We start from the raw sequence: 23,732 nt of genomic DNA, 5'->3' as shown, positions 1-23,732 counted from the left end.
AGGACAGAAACTTAGGAATGCTAGTTTAACTTGAAATAAGATGAAGTGGAGAATAATTGTACCCGTCCACCAAATCTCTCTTCCTTTCCAGAAAATTATTGCTGTTTGTTCTTTCTCATCATACAATGTTTTCTTTTACAATATGCAGATTGTGACAACCTCTCCTGAACTTTCTTCCCCTCACCTTTTTTCTTTTCTTTCTACTCTTCTTTCTCCTTCTCTTCTTTCTTCTGGATTTTGTTCTTTTATGATCCCAAAACTCCCAGCTTTAACAGCACCCAGAGTTCTTATCACTACCCTGGGTTGCAGTACTTTACCCATGGGAGCTATACTTAGTAAAAAACTCCTCCATATACACAGCTCTTCCCCCACAGCATCTGCAGTACTACTTTGCACCCTTAACCTCATGTACATTTGCTTACAAATCCCTTTGCCACATTGTTATCTGGAGTTTAAGGTGTGTTGGGTGCATGAAGATGGAATTGGTAGGGTAATGAAATCTGTGCCTTGATCAACTAACATAAAAGTACCCAGTGGATAGATAGATATGCACAATTGTCCAATTTCTACAGATATTTATTGCTCCAAAGGAATCAAGGAATCCATCCTTGCGCAATCTTGTTCATTTTCCAAATTTTCTGTAAAACTGCCTTGGTAATAGCTTTAAATTATTTTGAAAGACATGCTATGTCTATGGCATTTTTCAATTCAAGAGAAAGTAAATATGTCATTCATTGATACTGAGAGAGAGAACTCAGGGAAAGAGTAAGGTAAGATTCCAGTTATGCTTTTGGTTTATAGCACCAGTTCAGTAAAACACAAAACACAACTGTTAGTAGGGGCTTGTGAAAGAGTCATGGAGAATGCTTACTGTACCTTGTGTCCTTGCATTTGTACTCTTTTGATTTGTTGTTCCATTTTCTTTATCTCTGTACATCTACACATATGATCAGCCTGAAAAGTTTGGACACGTGGTTCTGGAGATTCTGCAGGAGCAAGATAACTTTCACTAACCTTGGTATCACCTTGTAGTTTCCTTCCACTTCCTTTCCTTTGAGAATATTATCTCATTGTTTGAAAGGAAATCTGGTTGTGAGTTCTTTGCACCTAATACCTTGGTTCTAGATCTAATCACACTGCACCAGGTTAACATGGGAGTGTTGGGCCCACTGAGCTCTGCCTTGGTCTCTAGGGTGGGAGATGGAATTTGAAATGAGGTGTCTTCCACCATTTTTTCCAGTCTTCACCCTCCTCTCCTTTTCTTCCCTCTGCTCTTCACTCTCTCTCTCTCCCCATGAATACTGCATAGGGTTTTCATCCATCACCATCTATCTTATAATTATTTTTAAATTTCTCAATGATTCTGGCCTTCAGGTTCTAATTCAGTGGAATCTTAGTTCTTAGAGTTTTATATTTTTTCCCATGAAACCCACTTTTGAGTTTGTAATGGGGAAGATGACATAAATTAATTGAAGATTGTTACTTAGGTTCTCAAATAAATCTTATCTATTTCATTTTATTTCTCCAGATTTTTAATTTTATGTTCTAGTTTTACTTTGTTGCTGTGGTTGTCTCCTATACCCTGTTCCTAAAGCATAGGTCTATGAACATATTGTATTTACATTTTAATCGTAATGTTCTGAGATTCATCCAGGCTTGCTCTTTCTGTAGCTCATATTCTTCATCTATTAAATGGGGATAATTATAGCTACACCATAGTTTGGAAGTAAAATTTCAACAACATAGTATATATGCATCGTTATTATAATACCTGACAAAATATATATGTTTAAAAATGGCAGTTTAGGAAAAGTAATTTCTTCATATGTTTGCTGGTGTTTTGATGTGGTTTAAATGAGAATACCTGATGAACAAAGTTTACCAAATTCAGAAACATGATTCCAATAAATAGCAACTTTACTAATTATATAAGTTTGTAATTTACATCCATAGATGCACTTTTATAATGTTAGTATTTTTTTAAACACAGATTTTTATTCCAAATGTGTGAAGATTATATTGCGAAAAAATACATGGTGCGTTTATTATATTCCACAATCATTTGACTATATGTAACATGAGATTAAAATATCTTCTTCATATTAGCAGATAAGAATATAATCTTAATCAATATAATTAATATCTCTATCTACTTATCTATTTGTATCCCTTTCCTGACAGCATTCTATCACTCAATTTCCTCTTGTTTTATGTTCTCATTCTTTCTCATTTTTCATTCAGTCTTCCTATTTCTGAATACCACATTTATCATTCCACTTCATTTCTGTTTTTTCTGTTTTTTTCATGAATGTAAATAACGTACTCCTTTCTCCATTTTCCCTGATCACTCAGTATCTCCCTCTATACTAAAGTCAAGTAAAGCAGTCAAGCCCAGGTACCCTTGATTCTCAAAGTACACAGATTTCCTCCAAGTCTCCTTTCCTCTACTCACAGATCCTTTCCTCAAACAGCTGTCAATCCACCATTATTGGATACCAAATGGTATCCATTCTGTCTTTCAAAATTCTGCTCCATATTAACTCCAAGTAGCACTTGCCAGATTATGACGAACTCCAGTAATCATATTTACTCCTTCCAGTAATCACATTTATTCCTTTGTATGTACACTTGCACATTCTTGGGAATCCAAATAATTACCTAGGTAGCAGAATGCCAGAGATAAATGAGAAGACAATAATTTTTTTCTAAGTTATACAAGTTTTACATAAATGTGGAATGAGAAGGATGACAGGACCTCTGGAATTCAGCGTGGATGTTCTTGGGAAGTGTTTCTTGCCTCCCTGTAACACATGGGATGTTTTGCATATGTTCCTTCCCAAATCTTCTAGAGTTTCACTAGGCTGTCTGATTTTCTTGATTCTCTCCTATATATTCCCCACAGTGCTAGACCAAAGTGCATTAGTCCTCAAGAGTTTACTTGAAGAAGTTGGATATCCTAAATAACCCATTCTTTGCATCCATACCACAAGATCTAACTAAAGTAAAACTAAGTGAGAAATATAATTATTTCCTATTTTATTTTTTTCTTTCAAGTTGGAGAGCTCAGGTTAAAAGTTTTGTGATTATTTCATAATTTTTACTGCAGAATATTGACGGGTATTTTCTCCTGACTGATGGTTGTTGAATTTTGCATTTACTCTCTTCCTCTATAACTTTTACTTTGATCTTTATTATAAATGAAGAATTCTATATCATAAACTTATCAAATATTCAAAATACTTTTCTCTTTAAAAAACAATCTGATCATTCCTTCACGGATCTGCTTGGTCTTCACTCCATAGACAATTGGGTTCAAGGTGGGAGGCAGCAACAGGTAGAGGTTGGCTATAAAAATGTGGACGTGGTGAGGTATAGTGCGTTCCCCAAAGCGATGAGTGAAGAAGTTGAAGAAGGCTGGGACATAGGTGATGACAATTGCACATATGTGTGACATACAGGTGCTGAAGGCATTCTGGCGAGCATCTGCAGATGACAGATTGACTACAGCACGGATAATAGTGGTGTAAGACATGGAGATACAGAACATATCAAATCCTGCAATGAATATGACAGCTATGAGACCATAGATAACATTAATCTTGATGTTGCCACAGGATAATTTGGCCACAGACATATGATCACAATAGGTATGGTGGACAAGGTTGCCCCTGCAGTAGGGAAGATGCTTGAGCAGGAAAGTAAACTGGATCGTGAGCGACACACTTCGAATGAAGGTTGCAAGACTAACCTTGATAATTACAGTGTTGGTGAGGATGGTCTCATAGCGTAGAGGGTAGCAAATGGCCACATAGCGATCCAGAGCCATAAGCATGAGCACTCCAGACTCCATGGCCGTCAGCATGTGGATGAAAAACATCTACACAAGGCAGGCATTAAAGTCGATCTCTTTGAGACTGAACCAAAAGATACATAACATATTGGGGACAAATGAAGTGCACACACTAAAATCTGTAAGGGACAACAAGGCTAGGAAGTAATACATGGGCCGATGCAGGGTCTCCTCATGGCTGATGAGGTAAATAAGCCCACAGTTCCCGACAACAGCAATGATGTACATGAAGGTGAATGGCAGGGAAATCCACATGTGTGTGGCTTCGAGCCCAGGAATCCCATTAAGAATGAAGTACCTTGGTGTCAGGCTGGAGCTGTTGGCTCCATGCATGATGGTCAATTGCAAAGCATGTTACTTTTTATACCAGTAAAGATGTCCTATACGAGAAGATAGTAGTGATATTATTTTCAGCTAGATAAAAAATATGAACAAGTATTTTGCACAATATAAATAATAATTTTAGGAGAAAAATCATCCTTTGTGCCAAAACTGTGTTCTTTGATCCTACTTAGTGGTCCTGGGCCTGTTAGTAAATCACAAGAATGCAAATATAGTGTAAACATAGTAGCAAAGCCCTGGTCTTACATAGTAAAATTACTGTAACCTCTGTATATGCCTGCTTACATTCCCAGACCAGTCACTCATGCTTATTCTTGCCCCCTTGACCAATTTCAAATTATGAACCCTATTTAAATAACACTGATGCTCCTAACTCCTCACATATGTTCCTTTCTTCCAAGAAGTCCTTTCAGATGTCCACTAGATTATACTCAATTAAATTATGTGAGTACCTGCTTATTGCACACAGGTATTAGGGGCTAAACATGATCTATGTAAAAGTCTAAACCTGAAAATCTGGATTTTCCAAGTCAGAACCATCAGCACAGAAGATTTGACAGGCCAAAAAGTTATATAATAAGCTACAACTTACAAAACATGACCATGTGCATTTTGCATTATATCTCTAATTATTTCTTGCTAGTAAACATGAAAGTTTTAAGCATTTGCACTTAACCAATGACATTTCAAGCTTTAATTAATTCTCATAATTTTTATTGATTCTCTCAAATTTCTGTGTAGATAAGCATGGTATATAGCTGTGAATAATCACAATTTATATGTCTCCTTTTGGTATATTACTTTAAGTTCCTAAATAACTATAATATTTATTTTGGATAAGGTGGAATAACTTATTAATTATTTTTTGAAAACAGCTTTCCACTTATCTTCTATATTCTGGGACATGGATCTAGCCTGAAATCTTCCTGATGAAAATCATAAGACTCTAGATCTTTTTTATTTTTGAGAAATTTCTTCTCTATCTTGTAGTTATATATTTATTTTTATTTTTATTATTATTTATTTTATTTTATTTTTTATTTTTTAATTTATTTGTTTATCTTGTATTTTTAAAAGCTCTTTCTTAGTTCTTTTTCATTTGAGATTACCAACTTGAGTTGTCTTCCCACAGCATTATATTTGTATATTTATTGTATTTTCAAAAATCGTTTAATATATTCTTCTGTTATATTTTAATCTGTTCCAGATGACAGTCTTTTCCAAAGTTCTCATTTTGATTGCTTTTAGTTTCTCTCTCTCCATTTATATTTTTTTGTGAGATTTAGCGTAGGGTTTTCCGTATAAGTATTTTTTTAACCATTGTTTTTAACCAGTTGAAAACATTTCAAATGATGCTATATAAACAGTGTCAATATATAAAAAAGATAGAAGCAAACTTTTCTAGAAAATAGGAATAGATTAGACATGATGACTTTTTAAAACAATTTGCTCAACTGTAAATGCCTTTTAATGTTAAGAAGAGTAAACATGGAGAATTTCACCACAACTTGGAACACAATAAGCAAAATGTATAGTACTATCATAGTTATTGTTAGCATTACTACCATTATTATGCTTTATAAAATAAATGTAAGTAAAACCATTTTTAGCCATGCCTTAAACCTCCAATATCCTTACCTCTCACTCAGAGCAAAAGCCAACACCCTTATATTTGTTTACAACATCCTACAGTTAGGACACTTTTAAATCTCTGAATGTGTATCCCACTGCTCCAACTCTGAACCACCTAGTAGAGGATTCTCATACTCATGAAACGGGTGCAGAGTTCAGGGCATTTCCACTTGCCACTGTCAGTGCCTGTTTTATTATTCCCCGGATAATATCATGGCACAAACCTTCAATACTTTCAGATCTCCACTGAGTGTCAAACCCAAAGTAAGCCCTTTCCTTACTTCTCAATTTAAAATTGCCACCCCAGACGACGGCTGATCTTAGTATAATATCTTCCTTCCAGCTTTCCCTTACTCCATGGCAATCAGTATTGTCCTTGGTCCCTCACTATAATGACGGATCTATATACACAGGGATGTCTGTCTATTTTGTTCACTGCTATAGCTCTTGTACATAAAATAGTAACTGGCACAAGAAAAAAGTTCTATAATGAATTAATGAATGAATTTCAAAAAATTCTTTTTGGTTCTTCTTCTTAAGGCATTTATGATTGTATATAAATACCTTAAATTAGTGTGCATATTGAAAAATAAAGTGTATATGGAGGAAGGCAAATGAAATTGGAGATATTTATAATTGGGACTAGTACATGGAATGGATGTATGTAATTGCCTTTTGTATTATTTTGCACACTCTAAGGTCATATATATGATGAAGAGAGCAAGTTATAGGAAAGTAGACTTGGGTTTAAGTAATGTTGTTCATTCATGCAGATAGAGACCTCTAATAAGATAACAAGATTACTGTCATCAGACGTATTCAAGCAAAGGAGAAAGATGTGTCATGAATGTTGTTGTCAGGATGCTGGGCTGCACAGTCCTCACTGGAATTCTGTCTAAGTCTTGCACTAATTCATTTTCTTGGTAGAGGTCTTACCACTTCCTACAGAAGACTCCTCCATCTATGGATAGCAGAGAAGTTTTGATATTGTTATACAGAAATTTGCTTACCTATAACATTATCCCTTTGGTCCTGCTGAGATCAGCACCATGGAATCTCCTTCTTCCAGTGCCTAAACTACATTTAATTTTCCCCCACTTTTCCTTGTCCCTCTTCAAGGCAGTTTGCAAATCCGTTTGGTTTCAGAAGTCTAAAGAGTCAGATAATTCAATGTTTATTATTTCAACCACCCTCTCAGTCAAATCTCTCCCATTCAGTTGCAAATTTTCTGTGTATATTATATATTTTTTCTTCTGAATCACCCAAACACAACCTGATGTCAGATGTTCTTAAATCCCCATTCATGACTGATATGGTTCAGAAAAATTGCACAGCATTGGTTTCGAATCCTATATAGTGACACTTAGTGGCTTCTCTGGGGATTTTCAAACACAAGGAGAAAATGTGTTTGGAGCTTCACAGATAGATGTCCCATAGATATCCTCTGAAGAGGGAGGAGGTAAATTTAGGTTTGTTGAAATTAGATCTATATTTAGAATATATCTGAACAAGGAAAACCTCCTTAATAATTACCCTCAAATTTTAACAGCTTTCCTCTGATGGGACTTATGAACCATCTTGTATCCATTACAGTATAAACCTGGAATTATACCTGACTTCCTTGAGTGCTTTAATTCTAGCCTCATAATTTTTATCATAGCTTTATCTATTTGGCTTGTAAGGATCTAAAATCTTCCTCAAAAATATTGAGTAAACAATTTCATAATGTTCCTTGCTAGAGACTCATCAAAATATATTTTATACAATAAAGCCTGGTTGTATGCTCATTTGAAACATTGCACTGTAAAATGCATCATTTCTTCACTCTTGATCCCCTCTACCTTGGTAGAAACACAGAATTCTTTTAAGTTGTAATTCCATTTAACAAAATTTGGTCAAATCTAAGGAAACATAAAACACTGGATTGAAATTCTCCCAGCAGTGAAGGGATTTTGGAGAAGGAAGCCAGAACATAATGACCACAATTTAATGTCATCCTTTCGGTTTGTAGAAGTGAGTGCAGGCTATTGGAAGGTGAAAATAGTATGAAGAAATCTAGTGTAATGGTACATCTTTCTTCTAGAACAGCTAGCTACAATTGGCATAAACCTAGCAAATCTAGATTTTTCTATTGTAGTGAACAAACCCACTCACCAAGGCACATAAAACAAAACAAACAAGCTCCATACTGCAGAGCTTCGGCCCAAAATGAGAATCTTTAATTATTAGAAATTTGGTGAGTTATAGCTTCATTCCAAAACAGACCATTACAATAAATGAAAAGCCTAGAGGCAAGACTTCTTGAAATATGCTGCTATAATATTAATATTATTAGGCATAATAACATTTAAATAAAATAAATAATAAATTATCAGATGACAGACATGCTCCAAGTCTTAAGCTCTTTTAGGGTTCCTCAAGTAGAAAAACTTTGAGTGAAAACACACTTGTTTAAAATCTTTTTAGTAGCTGTCTGTTTTCCTAATTAAAAACTATATTAATCAAACACGCATGCTTATAAATATTATACAGATATTATATTATTAAGATATAAATAATCATGGGTGTGAAAGGTTAACAAATTCTGCTTATCTATGTGTGTTTATAATGTGTACATTATTTGGGAGTGTGTGACATACATGCCAAGACGTCTAGTAAAGACCATTTCTGGGGCTAGCCCTGTGGCCGAGTGTTAAGTTTGCACATTTCACTTCTGCAGCCAGGGGTTCACCTGTTCAGATTCTGGGCATGTACCTATGAACCAGTCATCAAGCCATGCTGTGGTGGCATCCCACATAGAAGAACTAGAATTACCTGAAACTAGGATATACAAGTATGTACTGGGACTTTGGGGAGAAAAAAAATGGTGAAGATTGGCAACAGATGATAGCTCAGGGCCAATCTTAAAAAAAAAAAAAAAAAAAAAGACCATTCCTCTATGTTCATGGATGGGTTTATTGAAGGGAAGAAATGCACAAAAGTTCCAATTGATAAGAGGAAATTAGAAGGTTTTTTGCTTTTTCCTACCATATAACTGAAAACAAGTTTAGTATTAGGTAAATGAGATAAAATGGATATGACAGGGCTCAGAAATTTATGTTAACATTACTTTCTTTGAGAAAGTCTCCCTGAGTCAAGCTTGGCCTCACTTACTGCCAAACACATGTCAAATTACCTAGAGAGTCTCTGGTAGCCAAAAGTTTCCTGATGAGATTCCTAAGACCATAACTTGAGGGATTGATACTAGGGTTCAGTATTAGTTAGAACATAACAGCAGGCAGAAAGCTGTTGCATAATAGTCAGTACAATGTAGTTGTGAACAACCGTCCTTGGTGAATAATAGACCTGAACTTGAGTCCTCCTATACCATTAAGCAGCTGTATGAATTGTGTTGCTTTGTTATCATCTCCAGACTTCTATTGGTACTACATCATTTTAATCTCTATAAGATTGTAACAATAATATCTAGCTCAAAGCAATGTTTCAAGTTTTTTTTTTTTTTTTTTTTTTTCCTTTTTCTCCCCAAAGCCCCCCGGTACATAGTTGTGTATTCTTCGTTGTGGGTTCTTCTAGTTGTGGCATGTGGGACGCTGCCTCAGCGTGGTCTGATGAGCAGTGCCATGTCCGCGCCCAGGATTCAAACTAACGAAACACTGGGCCACCTGCAGCGGAGCGCGCGAACTTAACCACTCGGCCACGGGGCCAGCCCCAATGTTTCAAGTTTTAAATGAGATAATTCATCTAAAGATGATCATATGGCTTCTCTCTTTTATTCTGTTAATATCAAAAACAACATTGATTGAGGCTTAAATGTTAATTTAACCTTGTGTTTCTGGGATCAACTCCAATTGGTTGTGAGTTATTGCCTTTTTTCATGTATTAATAGATTCAATTCTCAGTAACAATATTTTGTTTGAGAGTTTTTACATCTGCATTTATAAGATACATTGGCCTATAAATTTTCTTTCTTATATTGTCTTTGTAAGATTTTGGTATTGAGGTTGTGAAGATTCATTAAACAAGTTTGGAAGTGTTACATGTTTCTCTATTCCCTGAAAGAGTTTCTTTCATATTTGAATATTTTGAAAGATTGACCATTTCACCTGGGCTGAAAGATTTTTTTTATGGAAAGGATTAAATTATAGACTCTATTTCTCTAATAGATATAGTCTTCTTTAGATTTTTTTCTATCTTCTGTCAGTTTTGGTAACTGTATATTTCAAAGAATTTGTCTATTTCATCTACCTTGTCAAATTAATTGTGCATTTCTACTTTGTAAAATTATGCTCTCAAAAATTGAAATGCAAACGTAGAATAAAAACACCTTATAGAGAGTCAGAGATAGAAAATCGTTACTCTCATAAGAATTCTCTTTATAAAATATAAACAAGCAATGCAAACATTTTAACTCACAATTTAAATAAAATATCAATATATGGAGAAAAATTAAACTAAATTTCTATCAAGGTAGTAACAAATGCAGAAAGCCTTTACAAAAGATCTTTTCCTGAAGAAGACATATTCTTTTCAGTCAGTTTCTTGGATGTACACTCATATGAGTCTAAAAATGAATCCTTTCTCTTCTTTTCCTTATGACTTCATAATCACACAACCCTGTCTTTTGGTAAGAAATAATTACAACTTGAGTTCTTCCCCATGGGGAAATGACTTTTTAACCCTATTTGTTTTGTTAGCAGAGAAAATAACCCAGTGGTGATTTGCACATTGTCAAATTGGTGAAGATGAAATGACACTTCCAAGAATCTTCTTCTTCCATGTTTTTGGGTTAGTGTTGGCCAAAAAAGGAATTTTCATGAGATTTGGAAGGTAGAAGTGAAGCAGCAGCCATTGCTCTGTGAAGGTCGTCATGGATAAACGTGGTGAAAGACAGACAGAGGTGATGGTCAGTTCCTGCTTGTTTTTATGCCCAAAACAGCAGAATACACATTCTTTTCAAATGCATATGGTTCATAAAACAAGGGAGAATAAATTTAAAAGTGTAGGAATCATAGAGAATAGGTTCTTTAACTAAAAATAATTAAATTAGTAATCAATAACAATAAAATACCAAACGCTTCTAAGATTTGTGAAATTAAGCATCTGAATAAATATGGGTCAAAGAAAAACTCCTAAGGAAAACTAGCAAGCATACTTCAGCCTATCAAAATTTGAGGGAAACAGAAAAGCATTGCTTAGAGAGAAATTAGCAGATTTAAATACTTATTATAATATTTAAAATCAGTTGTCTGAAATTTTCCTTATAATTTAGAAAAAAAGAAGGTTGAATAAAACACAAAATACGTGAAGCAAATAATAAGACTCAAACTAACTTTGTTTTTATTTAACAACCATAGACCATACGAAATTGAAAGTCTAAAAAATCAATGTGATTTATAGGCTTAGAATTGATAAAACAGGTATTCATTTAGTAAAACATTTGCAAGATCTTTACACTGCACTACAGAAAGTTACTAAGAGATGTAAAAGAAGATCTAAAGAAATAAATTTAATATTTTCAAGGACTAGAAGACTTGAGGGTGTTAAAACACCCATTTTTCTCAAATTCATCTATAAGTTCAATGTCATCCTCATAAAAATCCAAGAAATACTGTTGTAGATATAACAAGTTCATCTAAAAGATCTATGGCAATGGAAAGGATGAAGAAAATATGAAGTAATCTTTAAAAAGAAGGAATAAACATAGAGGGCTTACACTAACTAATTTAAAGATGTATGAGGCAATAGTAATCATGGTACTGTAGTGATAATCTAAGGATAGAAATAAAAATAAATGAAATCGAAAAGAGAATCAAGAAATAGATTCATACGTATACGGTCAATCAATTTTCAACAAAGGGATCAAAATATATAATGGGATGAATAATTTTTCCAAGGGGTGCTGGTGTGTCCTTAGGGACAAATGAATCATTGCCCTTACCTTACTGCATACACAAAAATTACCTCAACATGGAGCACATAATTAAACTAGAAGCTAAAATTACAGAAGCTCTAGGCAAAGACTTGAGATATCTTAATGAACTTGGGCTAGGCAATATTTCTTAACAAAGAAACAAAGTATAAAACACGAAAATTTGATAAGATGCATATCATCAAAATTAAAAACTCCTCTTTGAAAGACACTATTAATAATATAAATATAAGAAGTCAATGCCACAACTAGAAGGACCTGCAACTAAGATATACAACTATGTGTCGGGGGGAGTTGGGGAGATAAAGCAGGAAAAAAAAAGGTCAAATTAGAACCTGAAAAAAAAACCTTGGAAAAAAATCCTAATAATGACGTTTATTCATAATACATATTAAATATTTTCAATTCAGTAATAATAACATAACTAGCCAAAATAAAAATAGCAGGCTATCATCATCATGAAAAATGAAAATATGAGGGTAGCAGAAAGGTCACTTTTTGCCATGTTGAGATCACCAAGTCAATATGAAACCATCCAAATGAAAGCAGATATCTGGCTATAGGAAATATTTTTATGTGACTTTAATTCTTCTACCTATTTTGAAAGAGTGTCACTCCGCTCATGTAGACAAAGATCCTCTCTTTTGAAATTCCCTGTTCTTCAAAGCCTCTTTCCTCATAGGGGACTACCAAGTTCAATGCATTTAATCTTCATAGACAGATATTTCTCTCCTGAATGACAATCTACACAACCTTGTGTCATGGTGGCTGGGTCACTACGACTGAAGTCAATTTTGTTTTAGATTTTAGATCCCTGGCAAAACATGAGCCATGGTGATCAGTCTCTGTGCTAATTTATTTATCTTGGCCTTCAATTTCCAAAACCATTTGGTGTTTCTTCTTCTTTACCAAGTTCGTATCTCCTACTTTCTTTCTCAAGTTTGTAGGCCATATATCCAGCAATGCATACATGTGTTCACCAGAAAACTTGTAAAAGATGTACATTTCAGTGTATTCACAATACCCAGAAGCCATGTCCATCACCATCAAACTGAATAAGTAAATACTTGTGGTCTATTTAAATATAATGTCAAGTGAAAGAGACAAAATAATATGTATTGTATAATTTCATTTACAGAAGGCTCATAAGCAGACAAAACTAACTACTAATTTATGGTGTTAGAAGTTAGGATGATGTTTAACTTTGAGAATGAGAGTCCAGGTAATGATTGTACAGGGCACGAGAGGAGCTTCAGAGGTGCTGTCAATGATTTAATTCTTGACCTGAATGATAATTACAGAGTGTGTCCACTTGGCAATATTTCATAAAGCTGTACACTTATGATGCATTAATTGCATGCATATTACACTTCAGTAAAATATTCATTTGAAATAATATGTCTTAAGCACACTCTATGACTTACCTAAACTGTGAAACATTTTCTTCTTTGACTTCTATGCTATCTGTCTATGGCTTACAAAGTGCATATACTTTCTTTTCTTTTAGAAGTATGTTACATTTAGTGTAAATAATATGTGCATTTGTGTAAATTATAATCAAACAACACAGACAAGATACTCATTTAAAAAATCAAAACCCAGGCCGGTCTGGTGGCGCAGTGGTTAAGTTTGCACGTCCCCCTTCGGCGGCCTGGGGTTCACCGGCCGGGATCCCGGATGTGGACATGGCACTGCTTGGCACGCCATGCTGTGGTAGGCGTCCCACATATAAAGTAGAGGAAGATGGGCTCGGATGTTAGCTCAGGGCCAGTCTTCCTCAGCAATAAGAGGAGGATTGGCAACAGTTACCTCAAGGCTAATCTTCCTCAAAAAAAAAAAGAAAATCAAAACCTTCACCTTGAAAATCTCTTCCACTTACTTCCTTGACAGAAATAGCCTCTTAAAAATATTTTGTGGGGCCAGCCCCGTGGCTGAGTGGTTAAGTTCGCGTGCTCTGCTTCAGCAGCCTAGGGTTTCACTGGTTCCATTCCTGGGTGGGGACATGGCACGGCTAGTCAGGCCATGCTGAGGTGGCGTCCAACATGCCACAACTAGAAGCACCCACAACTAAAAAAAAATACATACAACTATGTACTGGGGGGATTTGGGGAGAAAAAGCAGAAAAAATAAAAGAGTGGCAACAGTTTTTAGCTCAGGTGTCAATCTTTAAAAAAATTATATTTATATATATTTTGTGTGTATGTGTATGTTTTTTCTGTTCTTTATTGTGATTAATTGTTTTACTCCAAAGCATGTTTGAACTTTAACTGAATTACCAACTACTCTGTTACAGACAAGGATTTTAACTTAATTATAATATTTGTCACTTGCGTGTTTTTTTATATATGTGTGTGTGTAGTGTATACACATATATATGTACGTATGTATGAATATATGTGTATATATTTGTATACACACATATATAAAAAGCACAAGCCATGTATTAAATATTACATATTATATTAAAATGTAATAATATTATAAATTAAACATACATATTAAACATTTGTTTGTGTGTGTAGTTTTCTTTTCTCCCTACCACTTCCAAACCCAGTGTTAATCAGTTATGTCATTAATTTTCTGTTCTTAAAATATTTACTACTTGTTATGATTCTGGAAATTTTCTAGGATTTATTTATAATTTGATTATAGTAATTGAAAACTAATAAACATTCTTTGAGTTACTATAATTGTGTGAATATTGATATGAATATTGAGTATGGATATATATTCCTTTACAACCAAGTCAGGACTATATCTCCTTCTTTGTTGGTGTAACATCACCATCCTTATTATTTTTTCAGATGGATGTTTATAGCATTAATATTTTTCAGAGATATCAGATAACATAGACCATTCATAAAACAACGAAAGGATTTCTATGGAAAAAGACAAAGTTGACAATTAGAAAATAACAGAAAAAAAATGAATGATGTCAAAAATATCCAAGGAAAGGAAAATAAATTTGCAAAATCTTACAGAAAGGAAAGAAAAAGTCAAGACAATGTAGAACATGATAGAAAAGTAAAGAGATATAGAACTTCTTTCCCAGAGGGCAAAAGTCTGGATTTACTTTTAGGATTTACATTGAGAGAGAAAAGTGTTAAGACAAAAGGAGAATTTATCCAAACAACTGTAAAATAATATTTCTTATAACAAAATTCAAAATTTGTATTTTAGGGAATATCAAGAAACTCCAAAATATCCATAAAAGTGTTTACAAAAGATTCAAACCTGGACACACTACGGTGAAATTAAAGAACATAAAGATAATGAAAAGACTCCCCAAATTTTCGAGTAGAAAACAAACATCACAATTTCAAAAATATCAAGTCACATTTACAGAAATGAAAAGACTACCTAATAGCAAATATTGATGCTAAAAGATAATGAAGCAGTATTTTTACTTACGAAAAGAAATAATTATTAAACTACAATTCTGTACTCAACCCAATGGTCAAATATATGAACAGTAAAGTTATCTCGGATATGACAAAAATGAAGAGAGTATATCTGCATAACCAGTTTTCTTAGAAAGATCTGTGAAGATGCACTCCAGAAAAATGAGAGAATAAAGCAAAAATATGCTTATATATGAGATTCAAGAGTTAGTGGATTCAGTCTAGGAAAGGGAAAAAAGAATATCCACAGCTCAGGAAGAAGGAGATTGAAGATAGAGACAGTTTCTTGTAGGCCAACTTTCAATTATTACAATTGTGTTCATCTGTTTTCTCTTTATTACCGTTACCAGAAACTCTTAAGATTATTGCCACAACCTCTCTTGAGGGTGGTTTAAGTAGATAAATTCCAAAGATCTTTGCAGCTCCTCTTGAGAGTGTATTCTGAGAAAGATTGCTATATACTTTCTTTCTTATGAATAATGCTGGAATGAACATGGAAGTGCAGATATCTCCTAAAGATCCCGATTTCAATTCTTTTGAACAAATACCAAGAAATGGGATTTCTGGATCATGTGTAGTTCTATTTAAAAATTTTTGAGGAACCTCTATGTTGTTTTTCATAGTTGCTGCAACTTTTTGTATTCCCATCAACAGCGTACAAGTGTTCCAATTTCTCCACATTCTTGTCAACACTTGTTGTCTTGCTTTCTTTTTTTCAATAATAGCCATCCTGATAGATGTCAGGTGACATCTAATTATGGTTTGGTTTGCATTTGCTCATGATTAGTAATGTTGAATATCTTATCATATATCTGATGACCATTTGTACGCCATCTTTGTAAAATGTCTATAAAAGTCCTCAGCTAATTTTTTAATTGGCTTAGTTTTTTTGGCAATTGACTTGTAGGAGTTCCTTATATATTTTGGATATTAACCTTTATAAGATTATGGTTTGCAAATATCATCTCACATTCTGTAGCTTGCCTTTTCACTCTGTTGATTTCATCTTTCTTTCATTAAAACCATCTTATCTTATTTCTTCTGAGAATTTGTTGACATCCTTCATTCACTGCTAATCACCTCCCTTTACTACTCTTCTTAACTGTACTTTGTGGTTATGTGTCTTTTTGCAATTTGTTACTTTTTAATGCCAGAAGGAATACAGAACTCTCCTTTATTTTAACTCATAACTGTTTCTTTATTTCCATTTTCTCAATAGGCATTGTCTTGTATAAATAACTAATGAAAGTGATTTAAATAAATTCATTTAAATTATTGTGTAAGTCACTGAAGATTTATTTGTCCTTTTTTAAAAACTTATTTTTATGAGACACAAATGACACATAACATGTATATGTTTATGGAATACTATCTGTATTGATTTGAGGCATTCATATACTGCATTTTGATTACCACCATAGCTAACGTCTCTATTAAGTCACATAATTACCATTTCTTTTTATGGTGGGATCAATTAAGATCTAGTCTCTTTACAGCTTTTAAGTTTATAATATAGTATTGCTGTCTGTCTATAATAACTATGCTGTGCGTTAAATCTCAAGGATTTATTTATCTAATAGTTTCAAGTTTGTACCTCTAAAGAACATATGTCCAATTTCCCCACCCTGTGGTCTCTGGTAACCTTCATTCTCATCTCACTTTTTATTAGTTTGGCTTTTTTATATTACAATATAAGAGATATCACACAGTATTTCTCTTTCCCTATCTGACCTATTTCACATAACATAATACCCTCAGGGTCCATCTTCATTGTCACAAAGGGCAAGAGTTCCTTCTTTCTCACGGCCGAATAATATTCCATTGTATGTAAATGTAAAAAGAAGCATCAATGAAGGAAATATGCAGCCTGCAAACTATGGTCCTGATTTTTTTCATTACATATAACTGCAAATAATGATACACAAAATCTTAATAGTAGTCATTTTTTAGTGTCAGAAGTTTGTGTTATTTAAAAAATGTTTTTATTGCTACATTTTTCTTTTTAAATTAATGAGAATAATCTTTTAGAATTCAGATTAACCAAAAAAAACACATTATAAAATCACACACACGTGTACATTTTGTTTGAATTTTAATTGCCTTAGTTAAGAATTTCCAACTTCTAATCCTAACGGTGGGCTACCTGTACTATGAGAATTACTTCCTGGACTGCCCTAGTTTGTGGACCAGCTATGGTTGTGAGTGTTATTTTTTTCCGAATATATGAAGCTTTGCATTATGTTTTCACTTAGGGCTCTGTGGTCTCTCGGGGTGCTTAAGCCCTGTTTCACAGTGAGACTTGGGTGTCCTGAGAATATGAGATTATGCCTGTTTCCTGAGGGAAGTCAGCTAAACTAAGCACTTCTGATCTAAGATCTATAAGATGAAACCAGGGTGCTGCCATCATATACATTCCTGGATCCTCTCCCTGGCATGAGCAACTTACACATCCCTTCTTGTCTGGAGCTGCGTTTTGGGTAAGATAATGCCTTCCACCTATTTCAGTCCTGGGCTTATTTTATGACAAAGCCTAGTCTTGTTCCAGTCTGCCTGTGTCACAGAAATCAACACAAATCATCACAGAAATCAAGGGCCTTGCTGTACAGATGGTGTTGTCGGTGATTTGTTATTCTGGGAAGAACTAAGAACATGGTCATTCCACATTCAAAGCAGAGATGGTACTAGGAAGGGATATGTACTCTTATTTGGGCAAGAGAGAAGCTGGATGCTCTCAAAACCTCCTTTAGAGTATAGAGAATTCTTCTCTTTATATTTATTCATTTTTATAAATATGTGGTATAATGACAGAGACAGAGAATTAGATAATAATAACCCTATGATGCCTTAGATCAAGGAAAGATAAACAGATAGATCCTTTTCCACAGAAGTCACTAGCTTACCCTTCTGCACCCCCTTTCCTTTCTTCAGTTCAGTCTGACAACTTGCAGTCTGCCAATCTAACTCCAATTCACTTCTTTTTTAATCTAGGTGCTGTCCTCATTCAAATAGGGGTCAAATAGGTGGAATATTCAGTCTGTATATTAAACCAGCGCACAGGTGAGTAAAGGAATAGGATAAATCTACAAATAGTTCTCACACAGTTCCCCAGGCTATCATCATCATGAAAAATGGAGAAAATATGAGAGTAGCAGAAAGGGAGAAAGGTAACTTTCAAGTAGAGGACTTGGTTTGACTTAAGAGAGAAGAGGATGTGTTTCATCAGCATTTTGCATAGAGAGCACATAATTAGGTATCTTTCCGCAAGCTATTTAACATACTGAATCTTGGTTAGATAAAATGGCTATGATGATATTGAATTGGTAGACTCATTATAGGAATGTAATGAAATTCATTCATTAATTTAAATAACAAATAGGTAAATATATTTAAATAAGTAAATATAGACAATCAAATAGTACTCCCGCTGTTTTTTCTGAAGGGATGTGGATAAATATTTGTGTTGGTATGCAAATTGGATTTTTGTACACAAGATGAACCTAAAATAACCGGACAAGAGGCAGAGAAAGGCCTTATGCTAAGTGCAGAAAGGTTTGTTGCCTGGCACATAGTGGATACTTAATGGAATTTTTAAAAACCTATCAAGTGAAATCATTTAATGTAATTTACATTTTTGAAATATTTGGTCTCAGTTATGACATTATGTGTCACTAAGAAATTGGATTTGACGTTTCAGGAAAAACACTTAAGAATAATGCTAGCAAAAAAAGCTGAAATAGTCTCAGAGAATCTACAACTCTCTTTTCTTGATCCAGTTTTTTCCTGACATTCCTCTTTAGAGGATCAGGGAGAAGCTTCTTCAGGTGGCTGATATAATTTTATTCTATGTCCCAGATCCTAAATTCCTCTAAACAAATGCTACCCTAGGCCATCCCTAGAGAAGCATAGCATGGAAGTGAGAAAGATGAGAAAAAGGAAGCCTCCTTTGCCTTCCTAAACTCTGAGCAGTACCTAATTCATCCTGACTTTTCTGGAGCTGAGGTTAAGTGATAATCTAAAGGAGACTGTTTTTTGTTTTAAAGAGTCAGAGGCAAATGGATGCTCCAGGCGCTTTGTGTCAAATGGCTGCCCAACGTGGGATGAGGAAACAGCAGAAGCTGCAATGATAGCATCAATCAGAGTACTTTCCATCAGATCCTGGAGGCTTAGACACCTGGATCAGGTAATGGGACCTGCTGACATCAAGAAGGGAAGAGAAGTTATGATTGACATGAAGAGGTATGGTGCAGCACATCTTGATGTGGTACGCCTTTTGTAGTGCATTGTGTTGCTCTGTCTCTTTCACTGATAAAGGCTGATGCAAGATGGAAGCAAGATCTTGAGGTGCACTTTTCTTCTTGTGCTTTTGTTATATTGTACTTCTAATTCACTCTGATATTCTGTTTACTTTTTACTTTCCCAGAAATACAAGCAAAAATAGGGAAGTGAAGGGAGTTTCAGGGTAAGTCTGAATGCGACTTGTAACCAAATTACCCTCCCCTTTGAAAGAGAAAGTAGAATCATCCCATACAATCCTCTTGCTCTTTACTGGGAAGATGGCTAGAGTGCTGAGCAAGCAGAAATTATAAGAAGCAGGAAGTGCAGAGGTCCCAAGTTAAAAACGTGAAGCGTTGTATTCCTCCAGAGAAAACAAGCAAACACAGAAAAGAATAAATGAGAAATAAATCACTGATCCACTGTTAGTAAGCCTTTATAAAGGAATTGATTTACTGGAACAGATATGAAGTTTGAACTAGAAAAACCTTGATTTCACTGGAAATTAATCACTAATAGTTTTGGGCAAGCAAAGTAAACATCCTGTACCTGGCTCAGGGAATTTAGTGACAATAGCTTACCCTGGACATTGGAATACACAATCCTCTGTAAAAGAAGTGGCATTCTATCTCAGGGTTCAAAGAAGGCTTTTCAAGGTAAATATATGACAGAGAGATTTTCAAATATGGGAAAGAAATTAAGCAAAGTCAACATAGGCTTGAAGTATATGTAGTATTTCAGGCTTGGCAAGTAGTCTAGCAACATTTAATCATGAAATGCTAGTATACAGTGGTCATATAATTTATCGCCCAAACCAAGACGCTTTTGGAGGCTTAGGGAATGGGAGAAAAGAAAAGAGAAAAGAGAAGATAAGACCTAAGTTTTACCTTATTGAAAGCCATGCCAATAAAATTGAGTCCTACCCTCAAACTGAGGAAAAGGCATTGAATATTCTTGAGCAGTGTATTACAATGTCTTCAAAATTATGCTATTGGGCAATTTGGTTTGAAAAATACAAAGGACAAAGCAAACCTGTAGGTGATGTAAGTAGATGGTCTTTAAAAGACAGTAACAAGGATGATTAATAAAAAAGGCCTGACATTAGAAATATTTCCGGGTTAAAAATAGAAATTTTTCTTGTCTGAAGATAGAGTAAATAGATATGCTGAAGTGACCTGGATAGAGTAAGAGAACCAAGACATTTTGTGCTATAAAGGAATTATACCCAATATGAGGTAGAGGAATACCTGAGAAGATGACAAAGATGTGGGTAGATCATGTGGTAGATGATGACAGCATTCTCCAAAAGACAGAACTCAGAAATGGAGTTTATTCTGGCATGGGATAGAAGTTGAAGTGATGACTTTAGTCTTGGACATGGTGACTTTAAACTGCCCATGGAAATTTAAAATGAAAACATCCAGGATGCATTTAGAAGGAGGACTCAGCAATTTTGACATAGCTTTCTTGTAAAATTATCTGAAAATTAACATCATGTTGCCTCTACTTCAGGTCATGAGAGTGGAAATATTTCCAGGAGAAAGAATAAAGGGAGACTACAGAGAATATGGTCCACAAAAATTATGTAAAAACAGAAGACATGAAAAGAAAAATAGATGACGTCAATGACATTGGTTTATTACAGGGTATTTGAGAAAGGGAGATTTCTTATTTTTCTCTTTCAGGGACAATCACGATAGTTAGACCTTCATGACCACTATCATTGAATCTCATATCCATGTGGCATCCCCACTTGCATTTCAAATTAGTATATACAATCTACCAGGATACTAACTTAGGAGTTAAATAAACTTCTGATTATTTTTCAGAACTGTTCATTATCATTAGCCTTGTATTATAGATAAGCAACTGAGGCTTTGAGTGTCAAGTAAATCAAACCAAGTCATATAACTGGTATGAAAAGAATTGAAATTTGAATAAGATCTTATTTGGTATGCATTACCATAATCTCCCTGTTACGTATTACCACTTGAAATTAACGTTATTAACAAATTCCAGGCCATCCTTCATGAAATTATAACTTGCTGTCATAAGGTATATACTCTGTCAAATCAGGATGCAGATAACAGAGATTGCATGAATGTTAGAGTCATATATGAATATCCTTTCTGTCCCTGAATCTAGTTTTGTGACATTCAACATTATTTGATCTCTCTATGTATTAATTTCTTATATTTGATGATAACAAGCATTACAACTTTGTAACTATGGCTTTAAGAACTACATTTAGACTGTTCATAAAGCTTTTAAAATATTACAGGTAATATAGTATTACTCAATGAATTATTTATTTTCATAGGCAATTTTAGGCAAAATTGTTGGGACTAATATAAATTTAATTTTATTGCAAGTGTAAAATTGAATTTTCAAGGAAGATCTGAATTAAATTTCTATTTCTTAATTCCTTCTTCTTAGGATAGAGACATCCAGAAAAATAGATTCCCTCTATTGAATTAGTTATGCTGGTTTCAAATAATTCATATGTGGCCCCCCAATTTTTTATTCTTAATGGAATTCCTGGTCTGGAAAGAGTACATATATGGATCTCCCTCCCATTCTGCACAATGTATATCATCTCCCTTGTAGGAAACCTTGGCCTTGTGTACCTCATTCATCGTGAAGAGTCCTTACATCGTCCAATGTATTTCTTTCTGGCCATGCTCTCCCTCATTGACCTCTTTACCTGCACCACTACTCTACCCAATGCACTCTGCATCTTCTGGTTCAATCTCAAAGAAATTAACTTCAATGCTTGCTTAGTCCAGATGTTCTTTGTCCATGGGTTCACGGGTGTGGAGTCTGGTGTGCTCATGCTCATGGCTCTGGACCGCTATGTGGCCATTTGTTACCCATTGCGTTATGCTACAATACTCACTAACCCTATCATCGCCAAAGCTGGGCTTGCCACCTTCCTGAGAGGTATGTTGCTCATGATTCCTTTCCCAATCTTGGCCAGGCATTTGCCCTTCTGCCAAAGCAATATTATCTCCCATACATATTGTGACCACATGTCAGTGGTGAAGTTATCCTGTGCCAGCATCAAGGTCAATGTCATCTATGGTCTGATTGTTGTCCTCCTGCTTGGAGTGTTTGACATCTGCTGTATATCCATATCTTACACTATGATCCTTCAGGCAGTGGTCAGCCTCTCATCAGCAGATGCTCGGCAGAAGGCCTTTAGCACCTGCACTGCCCATATATCTGCCATCATCATCACCTATGTTCCAGCACTATTTACTTTCTTTACCCATCGTTTTGGGGGACACACCATTCCCCCTTCTCTTCACATCATTGTGGCTAATCTTTATCTTCTTCTTCCCCCAACCTTGAATCCCATTGTCTATGGGATAAAGACAAAACAGATCAGAGACAGTGTCATAAATCTCTTGCATGGTGGGAAAGGTGCAAGTGTTCAGGACAACTGAAATTAGATAGAAGGAAGATGAATGCAAAACATAAAGAAGAAATTCATATGTGACAGCATACTTTCACTCAGGTATGGTATCATACATTTTCCATGATCTACACCAGACTATATGTTCTGAAACTATAGTTGGGAGATTTAGAACTAATTCTGGATTTATATCCCAGTGACTTTCTCTTACTTTTTCTTCATCATCAGTTTTAATCAGGTCATTGATATCAACTCACTGCAACTTTCCTCTAGTGTATGCAAGTAAAATGTGTTCTCAACCCTGTGAGAGAGTCATTATGTGTCTTGTCTATGTTTGTAATCTTCCCTGTAGATAAGAAATAAAATGGTTTTTCAGGACACTTTCCTGCCTGGGTAGTCTTTGAAGCTAAAATTCAGTTTATCACTTATGCTGATAGTATGTATACAGGTAAAAACAGCAGTCATGGATTTTAAAAGAAGAGTGTGTAGTAAACATCATATTGGAAAAAGCTGTGCAGACCAATTTTCTCAAGTAATAAAGAATACATATAATATACTGGTTAGCCCTCCAAAATAATAAATGCAATACACAACTCAAAATACCTATGCTGTTTCTAAAAATCAAATCATTTTTCCTCACTTATTCACTAATATCAGATATTTTCTCCACTGAGTAAAATCGCTTCCTAAGAATAGTCATGGATACTACATAAGTAATTCTCACAACTACCAGATGTGTGAAAATGTCTTGGATATGGTCTCTCTATATAATCTCTCTGCTCAATAATCTCCCTTTCCTGGCTCATTGATCATCAATGATCTATCTCCAGTTTCCTCCACTATTATCTCTGGAACAACTAACAGAACACTTGAAGTGTGGTCCATGGACCT

The 23,732-nt window shown here is 34.7% G+C and overlaps 2 protein-coding genes across 2 annotated transcripts; one reads left to right on the top strand and one right to left on the bottom strand.

Moving 5' to 3' along the window:
* Nucleotides 1–3,223: 3,223 nt before the first annotated feature.
* Nucleotides 3,224–4,183, bottom strand: LOC139081335 (olfactory receptor 52N2-like). Its single transcript, XM_070606827.1, is given in 1 exon segment — nucleotides 3,224–4,183. A coding segment is annotated over 1 exon segment (960 nt).
* A 17,723-nt stretch (nucleotides 4,184–21,906) lies between these two features.
* On the top strand, nucleotides 21,907–22,872 carry LOC139081334 (olfactory receptor 52N5-like). The gene has a single exon (XM_070606826.1). It carries the CDS (start codon nucleotides 21,907–21,909, stop codon nucleotides 22,870–22,872), a length of 966 nt encoding a protein of 321 aa, XP_070462927.1.
* Nucleotides 22,873–23,732: the final 860 nt, after the last annotated feature.

Source organism: Equus przewalskii, unplaced genomic scaffold (genome assembly GCF_037783145.1).
Source record: "Equus przewalskii isolate Varuska unplaced genomic scaffold, EquPr2 contig_6335, whole genome shotgun sequence".
Taxonomy (NCBI): Eukaryota; Metazoa; Chordata; class Mammalia; order Perissodactyla; family Equidae; genus Equus; species Equus przewalskii.
This window is presented reverse-complemented; position numbering and strand designations above follow the sequence as displayed.

Bases quoted from the DNA above. Each gene is read 5' to 3' on its own strand.
- LOC139081334 (XM_070606826.1), top strand. From the start codon at position 21,907: ATGCTGGTTTCAAATAATTCATATGTGGCCCCCCAATTTTTTATTCTT.